Source organism: Xiphophorus maculatus, chromosome 23 (assembly GCF_002775205.1).
Source record: "Xiphophorus maculatus strain JP 163 A chromosome 23, X_maculatus-5.0-male, whole genome shotgun sequence".
Taxonomy (NCBI): domain Eukaryota; kingdom Metazoa; phylum Chordata; class Actinopteri; order Cyprinodontiformes; family Poeciliidae; genus Xiphophorus; species Xiphophorus maculatus.
This window is the reverse complement of record NC_036465.1, coordinates 13398237-13417958: the sequence shown is the minus strand read 5'-3', so window position 1 is coordinate 13417958 and position 19722 is coordinate 13398237. Positions and strand designations below refer to the sequence as shown.

The 19722-nt window shown below is 37.4% G+C and overlaps 1 protein-coding gene across 2 annotated transcripts in view; it reads right to left on the bottom strand.

Annotated features, from left to right (window-relative positions):
• cplx2 (complexin 2) overlaps window positions 1-16738 on the bottom strand; it is a 30262-nt gene extending 13524 nt beyond the window's left edge. The window contains exon 1 of one of the 2 annotated variants that reach the window (XM_005806539.3): window positions 16616-16738. Coding sequence is in view for 1 of the 2 variants with exons in the window: in XM_023328819.1 (XP_023184587.1) it covers window positions 16487-16527 (41 nt within the window). In the remaining variant the exon portion in view is untranslated. Of the gene's footprint in view, window positions 1-16486; window positions 16580-16615 lie in introns of those variants that run through there. The other variant, XM_023328819.1, reaches the window with a different exon arrangement.
• Between the last annotated feature and the right edge of the window lie 2984 nt (window positions 16739-19722).

Genomic DNA, 19722 nt, shown 5'->3' with positions numbered 1-19722 from the left:
AAACACTGACATTTTTGCCTCTGTGAGGGACATGTACAAGTATTGGACAAATAATGAGATCTTTATTACACTCATTCCCTCTGTGGCAGGAATCCCATTCTGAGAAGAGCGTGAATCAATACTGAGGCATCTTTCTGTACTTGAATCCAAACACATCAGTCATCACATTCTGCCAAACCAAAATAAATATTTCATGGAAAATTAGTGCTATGATTCCTTCATTCATCTGAACCACCCAATTTGTAAGAGAAAACCATTGCAAATCCAGTTAGGCCGCATATTTACACACATATAAAATAAAATGAAACCTGGACAATAAAGTTCTACATCTGCTAATCAATGGCCACATTTTTTAGTTGATTAAAAATCATGACTTATTTAAACTTGCAGTCTCAAAAGATAAACAAAATATTCAAGAATATTCAAATATTCTTGAATATTTCTAGTCAAGAAATATTATTACTTGACTAGAAAAGATAAATGATTTGTATCCACCTCAACATATGTCTATGTAGTAGATATCTTATTTTGTTAAATGAAAACATTGTTTTTTGAGCTGCAGAATACAGTGTTTTGAATAATTATGAATGCCCCTTAAAGCTTAGTTTGTTGGGATTTTTGTGACATGTTAACACAAAGTATCACATAATTGTGAAGTGGAACAAATAAATAAACATTTGTCAGCATTTTGCACAATTAAACTCACAAAAATGTGGCATGCATTGGTATTCAGTCCCTTATCTCCGATACTCAAAAAAATAATTTTTATAATATCGCAAGTTAAAACCATAATGTGAAATTGCCGTGGTTTTGAGCACAGTTAGCAGTATTTTTCACATGGTTTCCAATCCTTTTGACTGTGGCATTTGAGCAATTACAGCCTAAATATGTTCCTGTATATGCACTTAATGTTGCCCTGTTAAATATGGGCTCTCCTCCACCAATGTCAACCAGGATAAAATCCTCCAACTTTATAACACTTAGTGAACCAGAACAGCATTCTATTTTAAATCAGAGCTCCCTTGATTTTCCCTTCGGCGACTGCCCATTGCTATTATGCTACACCAATATTTGCCAGAGCTGAATGGATAAGGGCTGAAATGATATGGGACAGCAGATTGGGCCGCTTATTCTGGGAGGTACCAGGGGAGATGTGGCAGAGCGGGACAACAATCCATTTTTAACTGTGTCTAATGCTCCAGGGCTAGAAGCGCCTGATTTCAATTGGCATGAACATACATCTTCTGTCTGGAGAGAAAATGTCAGCATTGTATATGTATCCTGATACCAGATCATGAGTCTTCCTTTGTATTGCTTTTTTCCAATATATTTTTTGTAGGACTTATATCAGGGCTTTAATATGGCCAACACAAAACATTGACTTTGTTGCACTTAAACCACCTTGTAACCAATTTGGCTGTGATTTAGGTCATTGATCAGTTGGATGACATATTTGTGCCCAAGATCTCCTGAGATGCTGCCTCAATATTTCCACTTCATGTTAAGGTGCACCAATCCCTCCTGCAACAAGACATCATAACAACATGATGTTAATCTTCGAGTAATAGTTCCTTGCTTTGTGAGCCCTTGGTCAGCTCATGTCAGTTCAGGACTCGTTTCACTCTGATTAATGTCATTCTCACCTTCTCAGAGTCTGTTGGTTTTGTTCTTGGGTTGACTTACACATTTCACACATCACTTTGATAGTTAGGCATCAAAAGGAAAAATTTAGATTGATGTAATAATGAAATAAGAGAGAAATGTGTCTTTTAATCAGGCTACAGCTGTATGATACAGAATGTCCCATGTATAATCTAAATACCAGATGTTCCTGTAGGAAATTATGGCAAAAATAAACAAATAAAATAATATAAAGAAATAATTTTCCCTTGTTACATTTAGAGATGTCTGGATTTTTCATCTGTCCCTTCCCACCAGCTGCAAACTGGCTTTTATCTTCTGCATTAATGGCATGGTCTGTGTGGTGATTGTGGTCTGGCAAAAGAGCAGTTCTCTTATCTTTGCAGAGACAGACTCCAGGACTCAGTAAGAGAATAAAGGAAAGACTCTTGGACAACAGCATCAGCAAGGAAAGGATTCACAGTTCTTATGCTTGGCATATCATAATTTTTGACTATCTTGAATCTCAAAAAATCTAAGGGAAATATTCCTGGGTTTAGTAAGTCTGCAACATTTCAGTTGTTGAAAACACAATAGCAGAAAAAAAAACAACAATATAAAAAAACAATATAATATTTGCTCCTCATAACAATTTATCGGCAGGTTATCATAGGAAACGTTTCTACCTGCCTCCAGGAAGACTCCTCAGACTCAGGAGAACTGAGTTCGTTATGTAACAGCCTTATCAGTAGGCGGATAGCTTTGGACCGGAAGCTGTAGAAGCTCAACAGCATATTGAAGTTTTTGGTTCTGGTGATAGTGGAAAAGCTTTGAAATCTTACATAACCCTGCGTATTCACAGAGAACCAAATATATAGTATACAATTAGTGATGACAGTGCCGGAGGGTTAGCCTCCCTCGCCTCATCTTCCAAAACCATTTCACTCCATCACTCTTTTTCTTCTTTTTAATTTTCTTTATCATTATTTTATAATCCGGGCGCTGGCACCAGCGCATGACGTGGGATAATGTTATCAGGGCCAGGCAGGGTGGCTCACTGATCCGACCCATTTAATTGGAAGTTGTTTCCTAGTTTACCGGCTGAAGACTGGGATGAGAATGGCACCATGAATACGTTAGCAACGCATGTACATGACAGCTGAACAAGAGGAGATGAGAGAAGAAAAGAAAAGGCAGAAAACAAAACAAAACAAAAAAATATATACAAATTTCTTATAGTAGTGATGGTTTCTCTGCTAGTTTTAGAATCGGATATGTAGGGATGGATCACATGATTTTCCTACAGATTTTTATTTCATTCCACCAAAAAAAATAATTAACACTTTGTCTCAATTGGCTGTGCAGCCCATACATGGTTGAAATGTAAATAAAGCCCTCTTCAATTTGTTTGTATACAAAGATTAGATGTTAAGATATAAGTAAAGGCTTTTCAATAAATTTCCAAAGTCTACTGAAGTGCTGATAAATTACTTAAATTTCAGTAATGTATTATAATTAAAATTACATTTATTGTAGCTAAAACAATGTCAGCCTTTGTTTTTGGTCTTTATGAAGGTCAAAGTGAAGCTTCAACCACCAGACATCAAAACAGAACTCATCTGCACAGATGAATTACTGGTAAATATCTGCTGGCTCTCAGTTTAAGGGACATGAAAAGAATAAAACTCATTTGTAGAGTGCCTGGGATAGATGCCTGGCAGGTAGCCTGTCATCCTGTGTCGACACAAAACTGACAACTAGACCAAGAAGGGAAGAGGAGAATAGGAGTAGTACTCTACTTTCCTCTCTAATCCAAAAAACTTTTTAAATAAAGTAAAGCGTCCAAATTTTTTCCCAACTTTGTGAATTGATTTGTGAATTGGCTGTTGCAAAAACGTGTTTTGTTTTTGTTTCATTTTATGCTGCACAGCCATTTAAAAGATTATATTTGTTGCATTGACTGTTAGTAAATACATAAAAAGAGGATTCATCACACAAACTAGCTTTTTGAACTTCCTGCTAAACTTCAGTATGTCCCTGACATGTTTTGTAGAACAGTTTTTGCTGCCCTTCTTGCTCAAAAGTCCTCACTATGCACTTATATGGATTTGCATCCACCCGCTGTTGAGCAAGCTCTACACTGGTAGCAACCTGATTCTTTTGTACATTCTTCAGAATGCATTTTAACATTCCTTCTTGGTTTAAATCATCTAAATTATACAAACTGTTGGCTGTGACTACACAATAAATATTTGTATCTCTGAAATGAAACACTTCTGTTCATGATACAAAATAATTCATTTGCAATGCAAAAGTCACCAAAGGCTGCAGACGAATGTTGCAGACACTGGTGGATAAATTAATGATGACCTGCTAACGATGTGCCCGCTCTCAGATCTGCCAACGAGCGATCTCAGCACTCAAAAACATTATTTATTCATACGACTTCCTGCCGACAAATCATTCCCTCAGCACGGACTGGCAGGAAAAAAGAGGCTGCTCCACTGACTTTGACTTAATTTTTTTTTTGGCCTGGGTTAATGTTGACAGATTTTCAGAGTTAGAAAGCTAATTTTAGCTTTCATATTTCAGACTTTAATAAAACCTAACAAGACGTTCGTGTGGCTCTGCATTTATACAACAGCATCACAGATGAAGTATGATCCTTCACAATCTATTTCCGTGCAGGATCTGATTGAATTTTTAATGCTGGCAGCCTATTTGATCTGCCTGGAATGTGATGTCGCCTGAACATTTCAGTAATGGATGGAAACCAACTTAAATTTAGAATCTTTTATTCTTCATAACTGCCATTTTTATCCAATAATTTTACTACACTCACACTGTAACCACGTTTTGCAGCAGCGTTGGATGAAACTGTACGCTAGATTTGGATGTTCACCTAATGGTAGAAAGATACCTCGACTGTGAACGCAAAGATAGTGACTAAAATCTACAATTTAATTGTATCATGCTCAAGTCTCAAAAAAATCATAAGAATTTCCCCAGCTCTTATTGCCCTCTTGAAATTAAAGCATTCTTTATTCTGAGAAGATGTAGTCACATGCTGAGAACCCTTTTGACTTAACCATCATAAAACTCTCTTAAGTGACAGATAACAAATACCATGTCTGATAGTATGGCGTTTTGGTGTGTCCCTCGCTGCATGTCCACTTTCCACATAATGCCATTGCAAAATCCTTGTCTTTAATTTTCACATAAATGTTGTGATTTAAACCAAATTGGACATAATTTATATTCATCCTGTCCCAAATGTCTGTCCATGTAAAAAAAAATTGGTCACAGCAAATTCACACTACAGTGCTTGAACCACATGAACCACCATCCGCCATAGAAAGCAGAAATATGATGTTGATTTAACAGTTTTGTAGGATGACAATGACAGTGAAAGAGAACTTGAGAATTTCTTCAAACAATTAAGAGAAAATGAGTTCAGTCAAAGTAAAAAATATCTGCATGAACAAGTGTGTAAGCAGTAGATTAAAATGGCTTTTCAGCTAAATCAGCCCTGGACTATCACATGATTTTGGACCAGAGGAAAATTGGCTGGTTTATTTAATTTATTTATTTATATTTTACTGCATGCATCGTGAACACAATCTAGAGCCAATAAAATATAGAGCAAAACACAGAAGAATAAAAAATGACCAAACAATTGGGCAGAGACATATAAACATGTTCAAGTGGATAATAAGCAAAATACTCATTTACTTATGAATAGAAATGAATAAAGTGATGTGGCACAAACAGAGGGGTTTACAACTGGAACTGTAATTTGCATGAAACTCATAGAAGCTAAAAAGGCTAACAAAAAACCAAAACAACGACAGTCACCGAAAAGCCAACTGGTGATGGAGTGGAACTAAACAGCTGGTGACATTTTCTGAGTGAATCCATTCAGCATGAAGACAAAAGAACCTGAAAAGACAAAAGATCATGTAACACTGCCGACACGTTCGCCTTTGACAGAAGTAGAAGCTGTTCGTTTGTTGACATTTAATCATCTGCTGATATTTCCCCACCAGCTCTCATCAAAAATGTCACTCATTTGCCACTCCATCACCCCTTCTTAGTTTTTTATCTGCTAATCTGCAAAACTCTCAAATTTAAAAGTAAAGGTGGAATATTTCTCTTGTGCGAGTTTCAGATATAATGGACACAAAGCCAATGATAAAAGTTCTTGATCCCTTAGCTTTCTGCTTTCACTGTTTCTTATCTTAGCAATTAATTAAATTCATCACCCTACTCCATTTCATTAACGACTGGTAATCTAGCGGACCAGAAGACAGATAGGGTTTAATTTTAGTCTATAAAAAGCAGCTGTGTAATTTAAATTTCATATTCATCGTTCCAACTCAATAGCCTTCTGACTATCTTTGATGAGTGACTTGCATACATTTTTATTTTCAAGTTAATGTCTAAAGTACTTCAATTTTAAAAAGGAAAGTATTGGTTCTTTTTTTGTTTGTTATCACATTTTAGAATAAATAAAGTTTTCTTTCTAAATATCTTTTATAAATTCAAGCATCTCACTTTAGAAAAGTGGAAAATTTTTTTGTAAAACCAAAATGCTGCCAGATATGTCCGTGGTATAAAATGGACCAATCTTCAAATTTTTAAAAATAAAGTTCACATGATTAAGGATAATAATATGTCAGATTTCATAAAGCCCTACTAACAATCCTCATGACTCATGGGAAATAAGTTTAAAACAATAGCGAAAGGTTTGGGGCTTGATGATGTTTGGGAATTGAGGCATTTCTTTGTCTACTTTTGATAAAGTCCATGTATCTGCAGACCTCTCTGTCTCCTCTCTTTAGGGGATGGACGAAGAAGGGGAAGAAAAGAGGCTATATATCACCAGTGAGGCATTCATTCATTTGTCTTGCAGTCATGTGACTGAAGAAGGAGAAAGACCAAAAGAGGGAGAGAAAGAGAGACAGAAGGGATAAATTAAAAGAAAAATTAGGGCGAGATAATGGGAAAGAAAAAAGCATGGAGTGGATGAAAATGTCAGGAAGACTAAGGGATAAAACTAAGCGTAAGAGACGAAAATTATAAGGCAAAGCAGCGAAGCCACTCCAGTGCTAAATGAATCAGATTAAAACATAAAGCACCCAGAAGCCATCTCCCAAAATTATCTGAATTAGAGCAAAGAGAAAATAGTCAAAAATATATTGGAAAGCCCCTATTTTTGCCAGCAAATGTGAAAAACGCTCAGTCATAAAAGGCTGCTTGCTCTTATTTTTGTTTTTATACTTTAGCTGCAAAGTATAGGCATTAAAAAAGTGCACCCCATTCTTGTTGAAAATTATCTGATCTTAACCACATTCTATTACTTAAATCAGGCCCCGAGTGCACAAAAATACTCAATATTTTCAAAGCCCAATTGGAAAAGCTGTGTGAAAAACTAAGTACACTCTTGTTTGATTAAGTGATTGCTATCACAATGATTGCCTCTTTGAAAGCAAAACATCTAGCAGTTTGCAGCTCTGAATTATACAGTTATTTGTTAAAACAAGACCAAGATGGAAAGACATCTGCAATGACCTCGGAAATGTTGCTGCTGTGTAATCTGGCTAAAAAGGAAAAAGAAGAAAGTATAGATCAGCACAATTTAGGTTTGCAAAACCTTAAACAATGTCATTTGAATAGCTGCTACCAAAATAAAGATGTTTGACCATAATGCAAACAACAATTTTGGAGGAAACAAAACACAGTTTATCACCAGAAAGACCTTAAGACCAAAAGAACAATAGAAAACAGATGGGGAGTTGATGATTTGGGATATTTTGCAGCCATAGGATCATGGCACCTCACTGTCACTGACTCAGCCATGAACTATTTTGCACACCAGCATATTCTAGTCTTAAACGTGAGCCCATGTGTTTGACATCTAAAGCTCAGATCAAACAGAACAACGATTACCAAAACTTCAGCAAAACTAGAACAGAATGTCTTAAAAAGAGAAAAATAATTAAGGTGTTCCCATAGCCCAGTCATAATTAAATATGAACCTAACTGAAATGCTGTAGTAGAAACTTAAAAGAGACGAGATACAAACTGATAAATCTCAATGAACTGGAGTGAGAAAAGTGGACCTAAATTCCTCCAGAACAATATAGGAGACTGATGAAGTCGTTCAGGAAAGTATTACTGGGAGCTAATGCTGCAAAAGTTTAATACAAGCTGTTTGATAATTGGATCTGCTTAGTTTTATCACAGATAGCATTTGCATGCTTGTTTAAATGAAACTGCTGCATTGAGTAGAGGACAATAGAATATAAAATGCATCATAAGAAGTTTACCACTGACAGGAAAAGGAAATGAATAAATAAATGTTAAAGAAAATAGACATTTTCTTGTAGTGTTCTGTAGTGTCAGATGTCCTAAGAGAAACAATCCTTCATAATACTCGGACACTCAGCATTTTACAGGCAGTTGAACTGTCTGCTCTCGTGCAGGACAGATTTGGGTCAAACACAACAGGAAAGTTACACAAACTGAGATTTAATTAAAGAAAAATACTGTGTGTATTAAAAGTGAAACATGAAACCAGTCCAATTATAGCATTTGCATTTCAAGAATAGTCAGAAGTCCCTTTGAGTTACTACAAATTTGTAATTCAAGTCGACTACAAGAACAATAACAAACTCTTTTGTGATCTAACAGCACAAAAAATTACTTTAAGTGAAAAATGTTACATACACAGTAATGACCTGAATTGAGGTTGGAAATAAAGTAAAATTGTTCAATTTTTCTTAATCAGACTATAAGACATGAAGTGAGGCATTCAGTGGTGACATTGTGATGTATTGCAGAAGAATATTAGCACCGTTTGTTTCTCGCCTTAGTTGTTGTTTTGTCCTTTTCTGTCGATAAGTGCTCACTTTGCTGCCCCTCCTCTTCACTCCATCAGGGTTAAGAGGACTGTGGTAAGTGGCCAGTGGCATGCTGGGAGGGTGGGCGGCTGTGTGGGAGGCGAGGTTTGTTACGCCTGCCAACTGCTCAAGTACAGTGATGAATGCTGCTGGGAGATGGAGAGCTAAACAGACGAGCAAAGCGGGAAACACTGGATTCTGCATTTATGTCACCTGGGATTATTCCAATTATTTCATGATTATTTAATTTGGTAACACAATCCAAATACTAATCTCTTAATCCCAGAGATATGATCCTTGGGGTTTAATTTAGACTATTTATTCCTTACAGTTTGGCTGTAATATGACTTTCTCAGGAGGTAGCTTGAATTGTTGACTTTTTTGTTTTGTTTTAATTTCTTATTATGCATGTATAGAGTCTGGATTGGGATCTGATTTTTTTTTCAGATTTGTATCAATCCAGAATTCACTTTCCAATATGAAAACAAAGCTCTCGCTCCTCTAACTCACTCTGGTCATTCCCCGCAGCCTTGCCACAGTTCAGCCTCAGCCTGGCTGCCTTCTCTCCAACAATCTGAGAGATGCATGCACAATTTCCATTTTAAACTGGTTTCAGGATTTTACACCAATGATTAGTGCAGTTTTGTGGCTAGCATTGCAAACAAAGCAGTACCTGTATTCTGTAATTTTAAAAAGACTGGACTGATAAATTAGGCTATTCCAATGACAGACAGTCTGAAGGAAGTTTTGAAACTAATGTGGAGCAAAATAAGTGCTGTACCAAAGAGCCAAGCCCAGCTCTCCACTTGCTTGATTGGCTTGCTAAAAGCATTGCTCTTTTGACCATTGCTGACCATTGTGTTGATACATTGTAAAAATATACATATGTATATATATTTTAAGCTTCTTATATCTATGTGCCTTCTTTGACATTATTCCAGACCCTTCAAATGTAAAATGATTTACTTTGATTCTTCTTCCTGTACTTGCAGCATCCATATCTAAGAGCGCTACCCAAACCTGGTGGCGATTATGTGTGATGTGTTGAGTGACTGAAGAAAAGAGAGACTGAAGTTTTGAGTTTTCAGCTGATTTGGATTAAGGATCATCCAAAGTAGAAAATCATATTATTCCAACCACCAGCAGATGTTTCAGTCCATCCCTACAAAACACTTGCTTGGCATACAATATGGGCCGGTATTTAGCTGAATACCTTCGCAAGAAAAGATTATGGAACCATTAAAAACTCTGGGAAAGTGTAGTGGATCAGATCAGGGTTTTTAAAGGATTATTTTAAAACCTGCCCAAATTTTTGATATATGTCTCCTTATACATGTCTACAGAACATAACATAAGGAGTTTGTGTTAAAGAAGGCAAACATCTAAAAAAAGCAGGGCAGTGTGAATTAAGGATGAGGGTTGAGAAACACTAGTTTAGAGGAGAAGAACGCCAACCCTCAATATGGCTCTGGCCTGTTTCTTTGTCTTTGACCCCCGTTTCTGTTCCAGGCCAATGAGATGCTGTTGCCACACTGCTAAACAAGATGTCGAACACTGCAGATGGGGAAATGAACTGTCTCATTTCCTGTCACTGGCCATCAGGGAGAGGAGCTCTGTGATAAATGCAGTGACAGCACCGTGTTGAACAGGCGACTCAAAGGAAATCCCTAACCTCACCACTTCATGCAAAACATAAAAAGGCTCTACTTCAAGGCGGCTTCCAGGTGAACCGAGTACCGATCTTAACTTCTTTAACTAGGCTTTGAAGACTGCTGTGCAGGTAATTAGCAGGGTATTCAGGATGAAGAGATTCATTAAACGCCTGACTGAACAATAAACTTGTGTTTTCAGAGGAAATGTGGGGGTGGAGCTTTGTCAGAGGACACCTGTGGGCAAGAGTCTCATGGAAAATTATTGTTGGGAAAAAAAGAACTCATAAGATAAAATGCTCATTCATGTCCTATCACAAGTATATTATAACTACAGAAATTCTAATAATAAGAAAGGGAACGGAATTGCAAATAATAGACAAAAGTTCAAGAATAAAATAAACCTGTGTGAAATAAAACCAGAGAAGCAGATCAAAAAGACAGATCACAATCAAATTCACAAGTTGGCCAAGCTTTACCTTTGACCACTAGTTTTAACAAGATAGTAAATGCAGCAAGCAGCAAAAAAGTATTTGCCTGACAATGACTTATTCTTGTAAAAATACTGCCTGAAAATCACTTTTATCCATTAAGAAATATTCTATAATTGCTACAACATATCTTTCAGACTCTTTCTTCTTAGAGCAATCTTCTCAGCAGAACCTGGCTTCCCTTTTTGTTTGTGTTTGTGCAATCAAACAAAAAGGGGAATATTTTTCTCCTTGAAGCAGTACTTGTAGACAGGAAATAAAATCAGCAGAGCAGTAAAAACAGTCTCACAGCTCTTTTATATGTCTCTGCCTCACAGGCTGCTCTGTCTCCTCCTAAGTCAACTACACCGTTGCTGTCTGACTGACGCCAACTCGGAGATCCACAGCAACAGGTGCCAAAGGGTCATTACCGAGGCAACAGAGGCTCTTTGCATCAGCGACAGAGAGACAGGTGGAAAGAAGAACTTGCACACTGCTGAGTTGAGCAGGAGAAAATGAACCGATGCAATCACACAACAAAGAGTAACTGGGAGAACATGTGATGTTTACACCACGGCTGCATCTAAGCCTGTAAATCCCCAAAAAGTATAAAATGATTTCTTTATTATTACAGTTTGAACATAAGTCTCAAAAGAGTGCAAATGTTTTGTTGAAATATGTCACTTGAAGTAACAGAGATGTCAAGCTTCCCAGTTCCTCACTGGACATACAGACTAATGTACGAGCAAAATTATGAGGGAGTTCAGTCATTGCAGCGGAAAATTGAAGAGGTCAAAATCATGTCGCGTAATTCCGAGTCGCGGCCCACCAAAAGCCCATTAACTGTCTGAGTGGTCATTAAGAAGCAATAAATGTCAAATATTTTACAGTGAGTCATCTAATGGGGAAACAAAAATGAAATCTAACACAGGTGCGAGACTCACAATCAGCCAGAGGAGCGTCAGTGACTCAGTTTTTCAGAATGACTCATCGATTCGGAGTCGAGACGTTTTATGAGCTGCTGAGGGAACCTGAGCAGGTGGGAGGAGACTGACAGGTGGACGCTGAGACAAACAGAGGAACAAAGATGTGCAGAGAGCCAGACATACCTAAATGAAAGCCTGAGATATCTACGAGAATGAGATCAAACGCGCTGACAGAGTTACGGTTTTCACGCTCAGAGATGTCAATAAAGAAAGGGCGGGTGGGTAAAATGGACTGAAACATAAAAGAAAAACTTTCTATGTTTAGAGTCATTGCCCCTTCATCACCAGGGAAGACAAATAAAATGGCCAAAAGGAAAAGCAATTGTCCAGTTCAGAGAAAAAGAAAAAAGTGGTCCTATAATTGAAGTGCACCGTCAGACGTCCTGGTCCAACCTGAAGTGGCTCGTGGTGATCAGTAGAAATACAAAATTGAAAATGCATAAATGATTAATTTGGTATAGTAATTTTGTTGTTTTTATTTTTTTAAATGCTCTTATTTTTAAGATTACTGTTGATGCATTTGTTGCTGCCTATTGGCCAACCCCCCCTCATATCCTGGTAAAATAAAGGTAAAATAAAACAAAATAATAAAAATATATAATTTTTTTGTCTGTCCACATAATGTCAGGACCATTGTGTTTGCACTAATGCCCAATAACCTATAAATGCAAACTCTCAAGGCCACTCTAGAAGGCCAGAATCACCAAAAGCAACATGCACTGACCCACAAGCTGCCTCACCAGAGCAGATTGTACTGAGGCTTTCACACTGAAAACAGCACCCTCTGAAACACATTCATTCACAGCAAAAGAGGCAGAATTTTCAAAATAGTTTGTGCAAAGCTGTCATGCTGTGAGCTCTAATGTGTATTTGTCTTATGGTAAAAGAGACTAGAACTAAACCTGCTATTGACACCAAGCAAAAGAGCAACAACATAGGAGAGAAAATTGTGATGACATTCTGATCTTGCATTGTGGATCTTGAGAAGGAGACATTTTCTCAGACACCAGATACTTTCCTTTCCACAGTAAGAGATATCCTCCATCTATTGGCTACACAACTTTGTGTCAGAGCGCTCAACTGTTAAAAATTTAGAAATGTCAACTTTGACAACTCAAAGGTGCAGGCTCCACTGCGCTCTACTTTTGTTTAAAAAACCCATGCATAAAGTAAAACCTCTCTAAGCTCTCTTCCAGTTCACAATTGCACACAGGATGACAAGCAATATCTAATTTAGCATCTTCTGAGTGTAGCTTTTGTTTAAGGTAAGAGGTCTCAAGATTTTGAATATTTTAGAACATTACAATGTGAGAGCAAAGAATCTATGCATTTAAACCAGACTAGGATCATAAAATCATTTTCCTCTACATAAAGGCTGAACAATATAACACCATTTCAACCTTTTCACAATACTAATATTATAATGAAACATTTATTTTTTGTTTCCAATAACTCAGCCTGTATGGAGTCTCACTGACACATCCGACAGCGCCCCATCCAATGAAGATCACACAGAGTGTTATATTGTATAACATCAACAAAAATTAAAAGTTATTTCCCTAGACATTAGATGTCTCTTCAAAAAACTTGTAATATTTGACAAGCCTTACCTGATCATGTCGCAAAATTGCAAATTTTTCATTTTGGTTTTAATTTCTATTGTTCAGTTCCAATGACCGCTATTGCCAGAAATTGAATCAAAACATATTCAGAGTTCATTATGAAATATATTACTAGAAAGACTGAGTTCAGCTACTGATCTGGAGGGAGCTTTTGGGAAAATTAATCGCCCACTCCTTTCGTAGAAATTTCTTTTTATCAAATGGTTCCTTGTGAAGTGCTTAGACTTTCTCCAACCCCACAGCTGGAGTTAGAGAATACTGTATGTTGTATAAAGGGACTGACTTTTTTACTCAGGTGTTTTTTATATTGAATCTATTATTGCAGTAAATTGTAATGGGGCTCCCTACGTCTACAGGAGTTTTGCTTTTTGATGACATTTTAATTCAGTAAAATGTTGTCGTATGTCATCATGCAGTCTCAGTCTGTGAGTTGTGGAGTTCCCTCTCAGAAACAGTGAAAGAGCAGGATGTTAAATGCGGGCTGATGGCGGATCAGAACCGAGACGGCTCACATATGCGGAGGTCCGTGTTTGCATCAGATGGGAGCATGAAACCCAACACACTGGGCAAACCTTTGTGCGCCGCTGTCACTCAAAACTCTCACTGCTAAGAAGAACAAAGCCATCGATGCCGCAGCTTTATTCATTTGCTCAGCTCTGCCAGCATTTTTTTTTTGTTATGAGAACAGCACAGTGACGCCGACAATAAAAGCACATTCTCCTCAAAACACAGAGCTCAGAGATGGATGCATATAATAGTTTGGTTTCCGATACACGTTATTTCAAGGATTAGATTAAAAAGATGCCTGCTTCACTGCTGAGTTGTCATTTAAACCAGAGTCTAACTAATCGTTGAAAAAGACAAAAAATAAGAAAAGACAGAAAAATGTTGCAAATTCAAGCAATTCGGTAAAGTTTGTGTTTTTTTTAGAAGACTACAGAGACTCGATGCACTGGTTGAATACAGAAGATCTCAGGTTTTAGGATTATCTTGATGGAATTGCTAGATCAAATATAATAATGAGATGACAAATCAACAAGAATGGATCAGTAAAATGTACATTGTTTAACTGAAATAAAAACACAATCCTTTGGAGAAACACCCAACACTAGTTCTTGCCAAGGTTTGCAGACAGAAAAACAAGGCAACTGCTGGCAGAGTATCATGTTATGTTGCTAGTTTATCTGAGCCAAAATGTTTTATATTTCCTGATGCAGAATGGCCAAAGAGAAATACACTGACCTATTGAAACTCTCTGCTTTAACCCAGCAAACCTGCAGTGAGCAGTTTATCTGAAAAAAACCACTAAACCGCATCTATACAAACAATCACATAAAATATAAGCAATCATTGAGAACAAAAAATATAGACAATAGAAATGTATTATAAAAATATTGCAGTTAACATTTGTTAGAACAACTTTAGTACTGGCTTTTTACAAATAATAAACACAGTCTCCAGCCCAGCTAGGACTAAATCCACATAAAGAAAATGTGTGATGCTCTATGTGGTGCTTTTATTTCCTCTAAAATGAAAACAAATAAAATCTCCACTTGCTCTCCTGTATGTGCCGGAGAGAGATGCAGATTTCAGCTGACTGTAAAAACACGGCATGTTTTTCAGTCACATTCTTTCCTGCTCTGAGAAACCTCATGAGGGTTGTAACAGTTTATCGAAGGTGTTACCAAAACATAACAGCGGGCGAGGGAAGCATCTGCTTAACAACCCTTGAGCACAGTCAGTGTTACAAAGAGTCGAAATAAATCAAGAGCCAAGGTATTTAAGACAGCTGTAGAGGATGTTTTATAGAAATGTAGATAGAAACATACAGTTCAGATCAATATGTTATTTCTCAGTAAATATTTATTGTGCTTTCTTACAACCATCAAAGTGGCTTTTTTATGGATTCATAAAAGCTATGATTCTGTGGTGATCATTTGTTTTCTAAATTATAACAAGGAGTTTTAATGACTGGAGGAAATGTTCTTGATAGCCAAGCCCGAGAAATGAAGAGCGAAAAAAATCTGTTTCTTTAATCCAAATATGGGAGAAAACCAATTCAGCTTCAGTTATTTCTGTTCGTTTGAGCTCTTTTCAATTCATTTTAGTTGTTTCCATGTGTACACAAATGGTGGGGTGAGTCTGGCTCCTCTGCAGTGTCAGTGACTGCAAAGAGGGGGAAACATACAGTCTTACCCCTGATTCATTTTTATTTAATAATCTCATCTGGTCACATCTGGTTCAAGCAGCAGATCGGAGGGCCAAAGACAATTGTACAGAGACAAAGACGACAAGAATAGAGACAAGAAGACAAACTGGGCTGAAAGAAAAATATATTTTGATTAAATCAAGATCTTAAAATAAACAGTGCTCTATTCTTAGAATTTCATGACAACTGTTGTTCGTGTGGTGAAATTGAATTTATTGCTGTCTAGACAGAGGAATGAAAAAAGAAATAAAAAAGTTGGTTTATTTAGCTAAGTAAAAATAAAAAAAAGATGAGACAGATGTAAGTAATTGAAGTAAATAAATGTCTGATTTTTTGTGTTACTTATATTTTTTCAGTGCTGCAGAGTGAGTTACTATGGCTCAAGTCTCTCCATGTGATTGGCTGTTTCTCACCCATTTCCACACACCTCCCATCAAACAGGATTTGTTGTAGATGCGCGTGCACAGTGGCACACACACGCACCCATTGATTGCAAATCGTATTTCCTTGAAGCCCAAACAACACCGACCCGTGTGGCAGCACCCTCTCAGCTCCGGGGCGAATCACATAAAGCTAATCAATGCTGTGGCTGCTATAAATAATTCAGACTCTCCATCATCCATCAGCAGCCGAGATGCTGCTGCTGCTGGCTGCTGGTGAAGGCACTGCGGAGGACCCGAGCCGGCCTCCTGCCTCCTCCCCATCAATGATTTTTAGTGGAAAAACCGCCACCTCCTCCACCTCCTCCCTGTCTCATCGCGTACTCTCATCCAGGCGGTATGGCGGCAGGATCCGCCTTCACCTGGACGGAGGGAGAAGACGCAGGTGGGTGACGGAGGAGGGAGTATAATCATCCGCAGTTTTTGCAGAACTAACCCAAATCCCGCGGTTTCGGAGAGCGCGCTGTTTCCTGGATTTTGCAGCAGCGGAAGGCGGCTACCTGCAGCTCGCCAAGCCGCCTGAATATGCTTATCTGCACCGTCACACTCCGACAACAGTAACAATAATAATTCAGATAAAAACCTCACCTCCCTGAAACCATACGAGCTGCAACATTGGAGCAGCTCATCAGAGAAAGAAGGAAAATACCAAGCGACCCTCCCCGCAGCTTCTCCCGGGATATTTTCTCTGCGCACGGTGCGTTTGGTTTTACTGACCTGATGCGTCTGGAGAAGGCGAGGTGGCGAAAGGGATCCCGGCGAGTCTGCAGCCAAACCTCCGTGTGAAGCCCGTCCTATATCCCGTCTCTCTCTCCACCACCGCCACCACCAACACCCCCTCCTGCGCACTATTACCTCACAGCCTCCTCTCAGCTTACTCCAAGACCGGAGAGAGAACATATGGCAGCTCGGTCTGAATGAGAAAACATTTTAGTTTTATACATGCAGGTGCATCTCAACCTGTAACACATAACCCAAAAAGTTAATGTTTTTCAGTAATTTAATTTAAAAACTCTATAGTGGTGCTTATAATTAGTTATGGTATTCACCACCCAGAGCGACATGTATTAAAGGGGCGTCACAACGATGACTATAAAGAAGGCATCAGTCATCTAATATCTCTTATTTGCGAATTTCTTCAACAAGTATTAGTTGCAATTTTGTGAAAAAAATTATACTGGAATAATTTATTAAAATTGATTTAGACTACAAAATTAAAAGTAATAGTTTTTATAAAAGTAACAGCTTTTACAGAATCTTGACCAAATTTCATATTTGATCTTTAGTTCTAAACCTGAAATACTCAGAGTGGTGAAACTTAAACAAAACATATAACGCACTAAACAAATAATAGGTAAAATAAGTATTGAGTACATCAAAGTTTTTCTCAGTAAATATGTTCTGTAACCTCTCTACTCGCCCAGTGACCGCTGGAGATAGATATAAACAATCGACATATACTTGCCTATTTAATGATTCTCACGGTCATGTTTTTTTTTCTTTCTTTTTTTTTTACATTTATCGAGTAAATTTAAATTACTTGGCTTGTTGTTGACAACTAATGCTAATTTTATGTCAATAGAAATATTAGGAATTTATTTACTGGTAAATAACAAGTAGAATGCTTATTTTATCTGTGGTCTATTTCTGAAAACACAGTTTGTTAGGATCATTTTTTAGTAAGAAACTGAAACACTTGCAGTGGCATTTTCTATTCATTATTCAATTAACTGTACGCTGATTTAAATGTGATTTGAATTTTATTTCCTTCATATATTACTTTCTTGTTTTTGCATTTCTACGCCACTGTTTAAGTATTTTATTTCTACTGTAATCAGTTACTTTTTAATTCCAATATTTTATTCTTTAATTTTAGTCATTCTTGATGATTAAAATTAAAGAATTTTAATTTAATTTAAATTTAATTTAATTTTTAGTCATCAAAAAACAAATTTTTTTTGATGACTAAAAAATGTTAGCATCAAGCACTTTGAACATCAAGCATCAAAGTTCTAGATGTTCAGCACTTTGTTCTGTGCCTATGTTTTTAAAGTGCTTTATAAATAACATAAGTGTGGTTTGGTCTGACCTAGAGGAGTTGCTGCTGCTCATCAATCTTGAAAAGGTTATGATGCCATTTACTTTTTCAACTCCACCATTTTCTACTAAGAAAGAGTCGTCAGTCAAAAACAATTAAGATACCTGCCAGTCATATCAATAGTTTACATTTAGCAAACTTTGTGAAAGGTCATCTAAAAATCTGGGCAAAAAAAGAAAAGAAAAAAAGCTGAACATCAGATTGTTTAGAACATTATAGCACAAATACATCATAAGAGCTGTAAGCATGAGGATGGAGGGTTGATGGTTTATTTTGCAGCCAGAGGACCTGGGCAGGATGTTGAGTTGGCCATGATTTAGTCTGAATGTAAAAGAAATTCATAGTAAAACGTGAGACTATCTCTCTGACAGCTGAGGTTTGATCTGGACTGGGTCATGACCAGAACAAACCTGGTTAAAAAGTATTGTGCGGTGGCACCTAAATAATGTCCACCACAGTAATTTGAATAGTCTTTAATGTTTATGTGACTTTGCTAATACGACTAATAAAAATAACACTTTCTTTTTATCATTAGTTTATTGTGTTAATTCCAACTTTTATAAAAAAGTATAGCTTGTTCAATAAAAGTCATGACTGTATAACAGAAGATGTGTTTGTTATGGGTTTGCTAAACAATGCTCCAAAGTGCCTATGAGAAGAAGCTGAAATGCTCACAGATGTTAGCTATAAAACACATTGAAGTTTACTACTGGTTTATTATGGGTTTTACAAGCCGTGCTGTTGTTTGGAGGAACCTGCTTCACTTACTTCTATGCTAGAAAGTCGTTTGATGGCCATAAAACATCTCCTGAGTCATTACTGGAGTGTCAAAGCCTCATGGCCACTAGAGTTATTATAAATGAAAGCAGCTATACAAGAAGAAGAAGAAGATGTACATCTACAGCTCTACTGAGTTTATAATTCAATAAAAGCAGCAGAACATGAGCCAGAAGTTGAGGGAGAGCAGATGCTCGAGGAGCAGACGGCGCTTTAGTGCTTCATAAATAAAAAGTTGTGCCGCTGCTGCATTCAGGTGTCAACAGCTTTCAGAGCATGGCTGGAGGCTGCTGACGTAAAGCCTGCTGGAACACTAATGCACTCATTGTTAAAGTGTCATTATCAGCCTCATTTATCATCGGACAAACACACACAGGGCGCGCACAAACCCTTAGCAAACAGACAGGACAGGTGCTGTGTGCTGCACATCACTCTACCAACGAGGCTGAATGAAAAACAACCCCAGAGCATGGTTTGCAGGTAAATCCATGATCTGAGAGCTAAGACACAGAAAAAACATTGAGTTAATTGTTTGTCAGGTGTGAAGTTTGAGATATAAATTCACTGACAGTCTGTCTCTAGATTCATTTTAAGGTTTTAAAGATGATCACAGACTGCATGGAATCCATCAGATACGGCCATTAGAGGTGACATGATACTGTGACAAATCCCATTCTCCACAGTCAAGGTGACAATGTTTCCTGAAAAAACAGGCTATTGTATGCAAAAGTCAGCTGCTTGAACTTTCTGCACATTTTGTTGCATTATGAACACAAACATCAATGGTTTAACTTGGATTTATTGGACTTCTTTAATTACAGCTTTCTGTTTTATAGTCCAAGCAGCAAGGCAGACAGATCAGGAGGAAAGGTGTGGAGGAGTTAAAAGCAGGGTTGGGTTATAAAATGGTATCAGAAGCTGTAAATATGTCACAGACCTCTGTTCAACC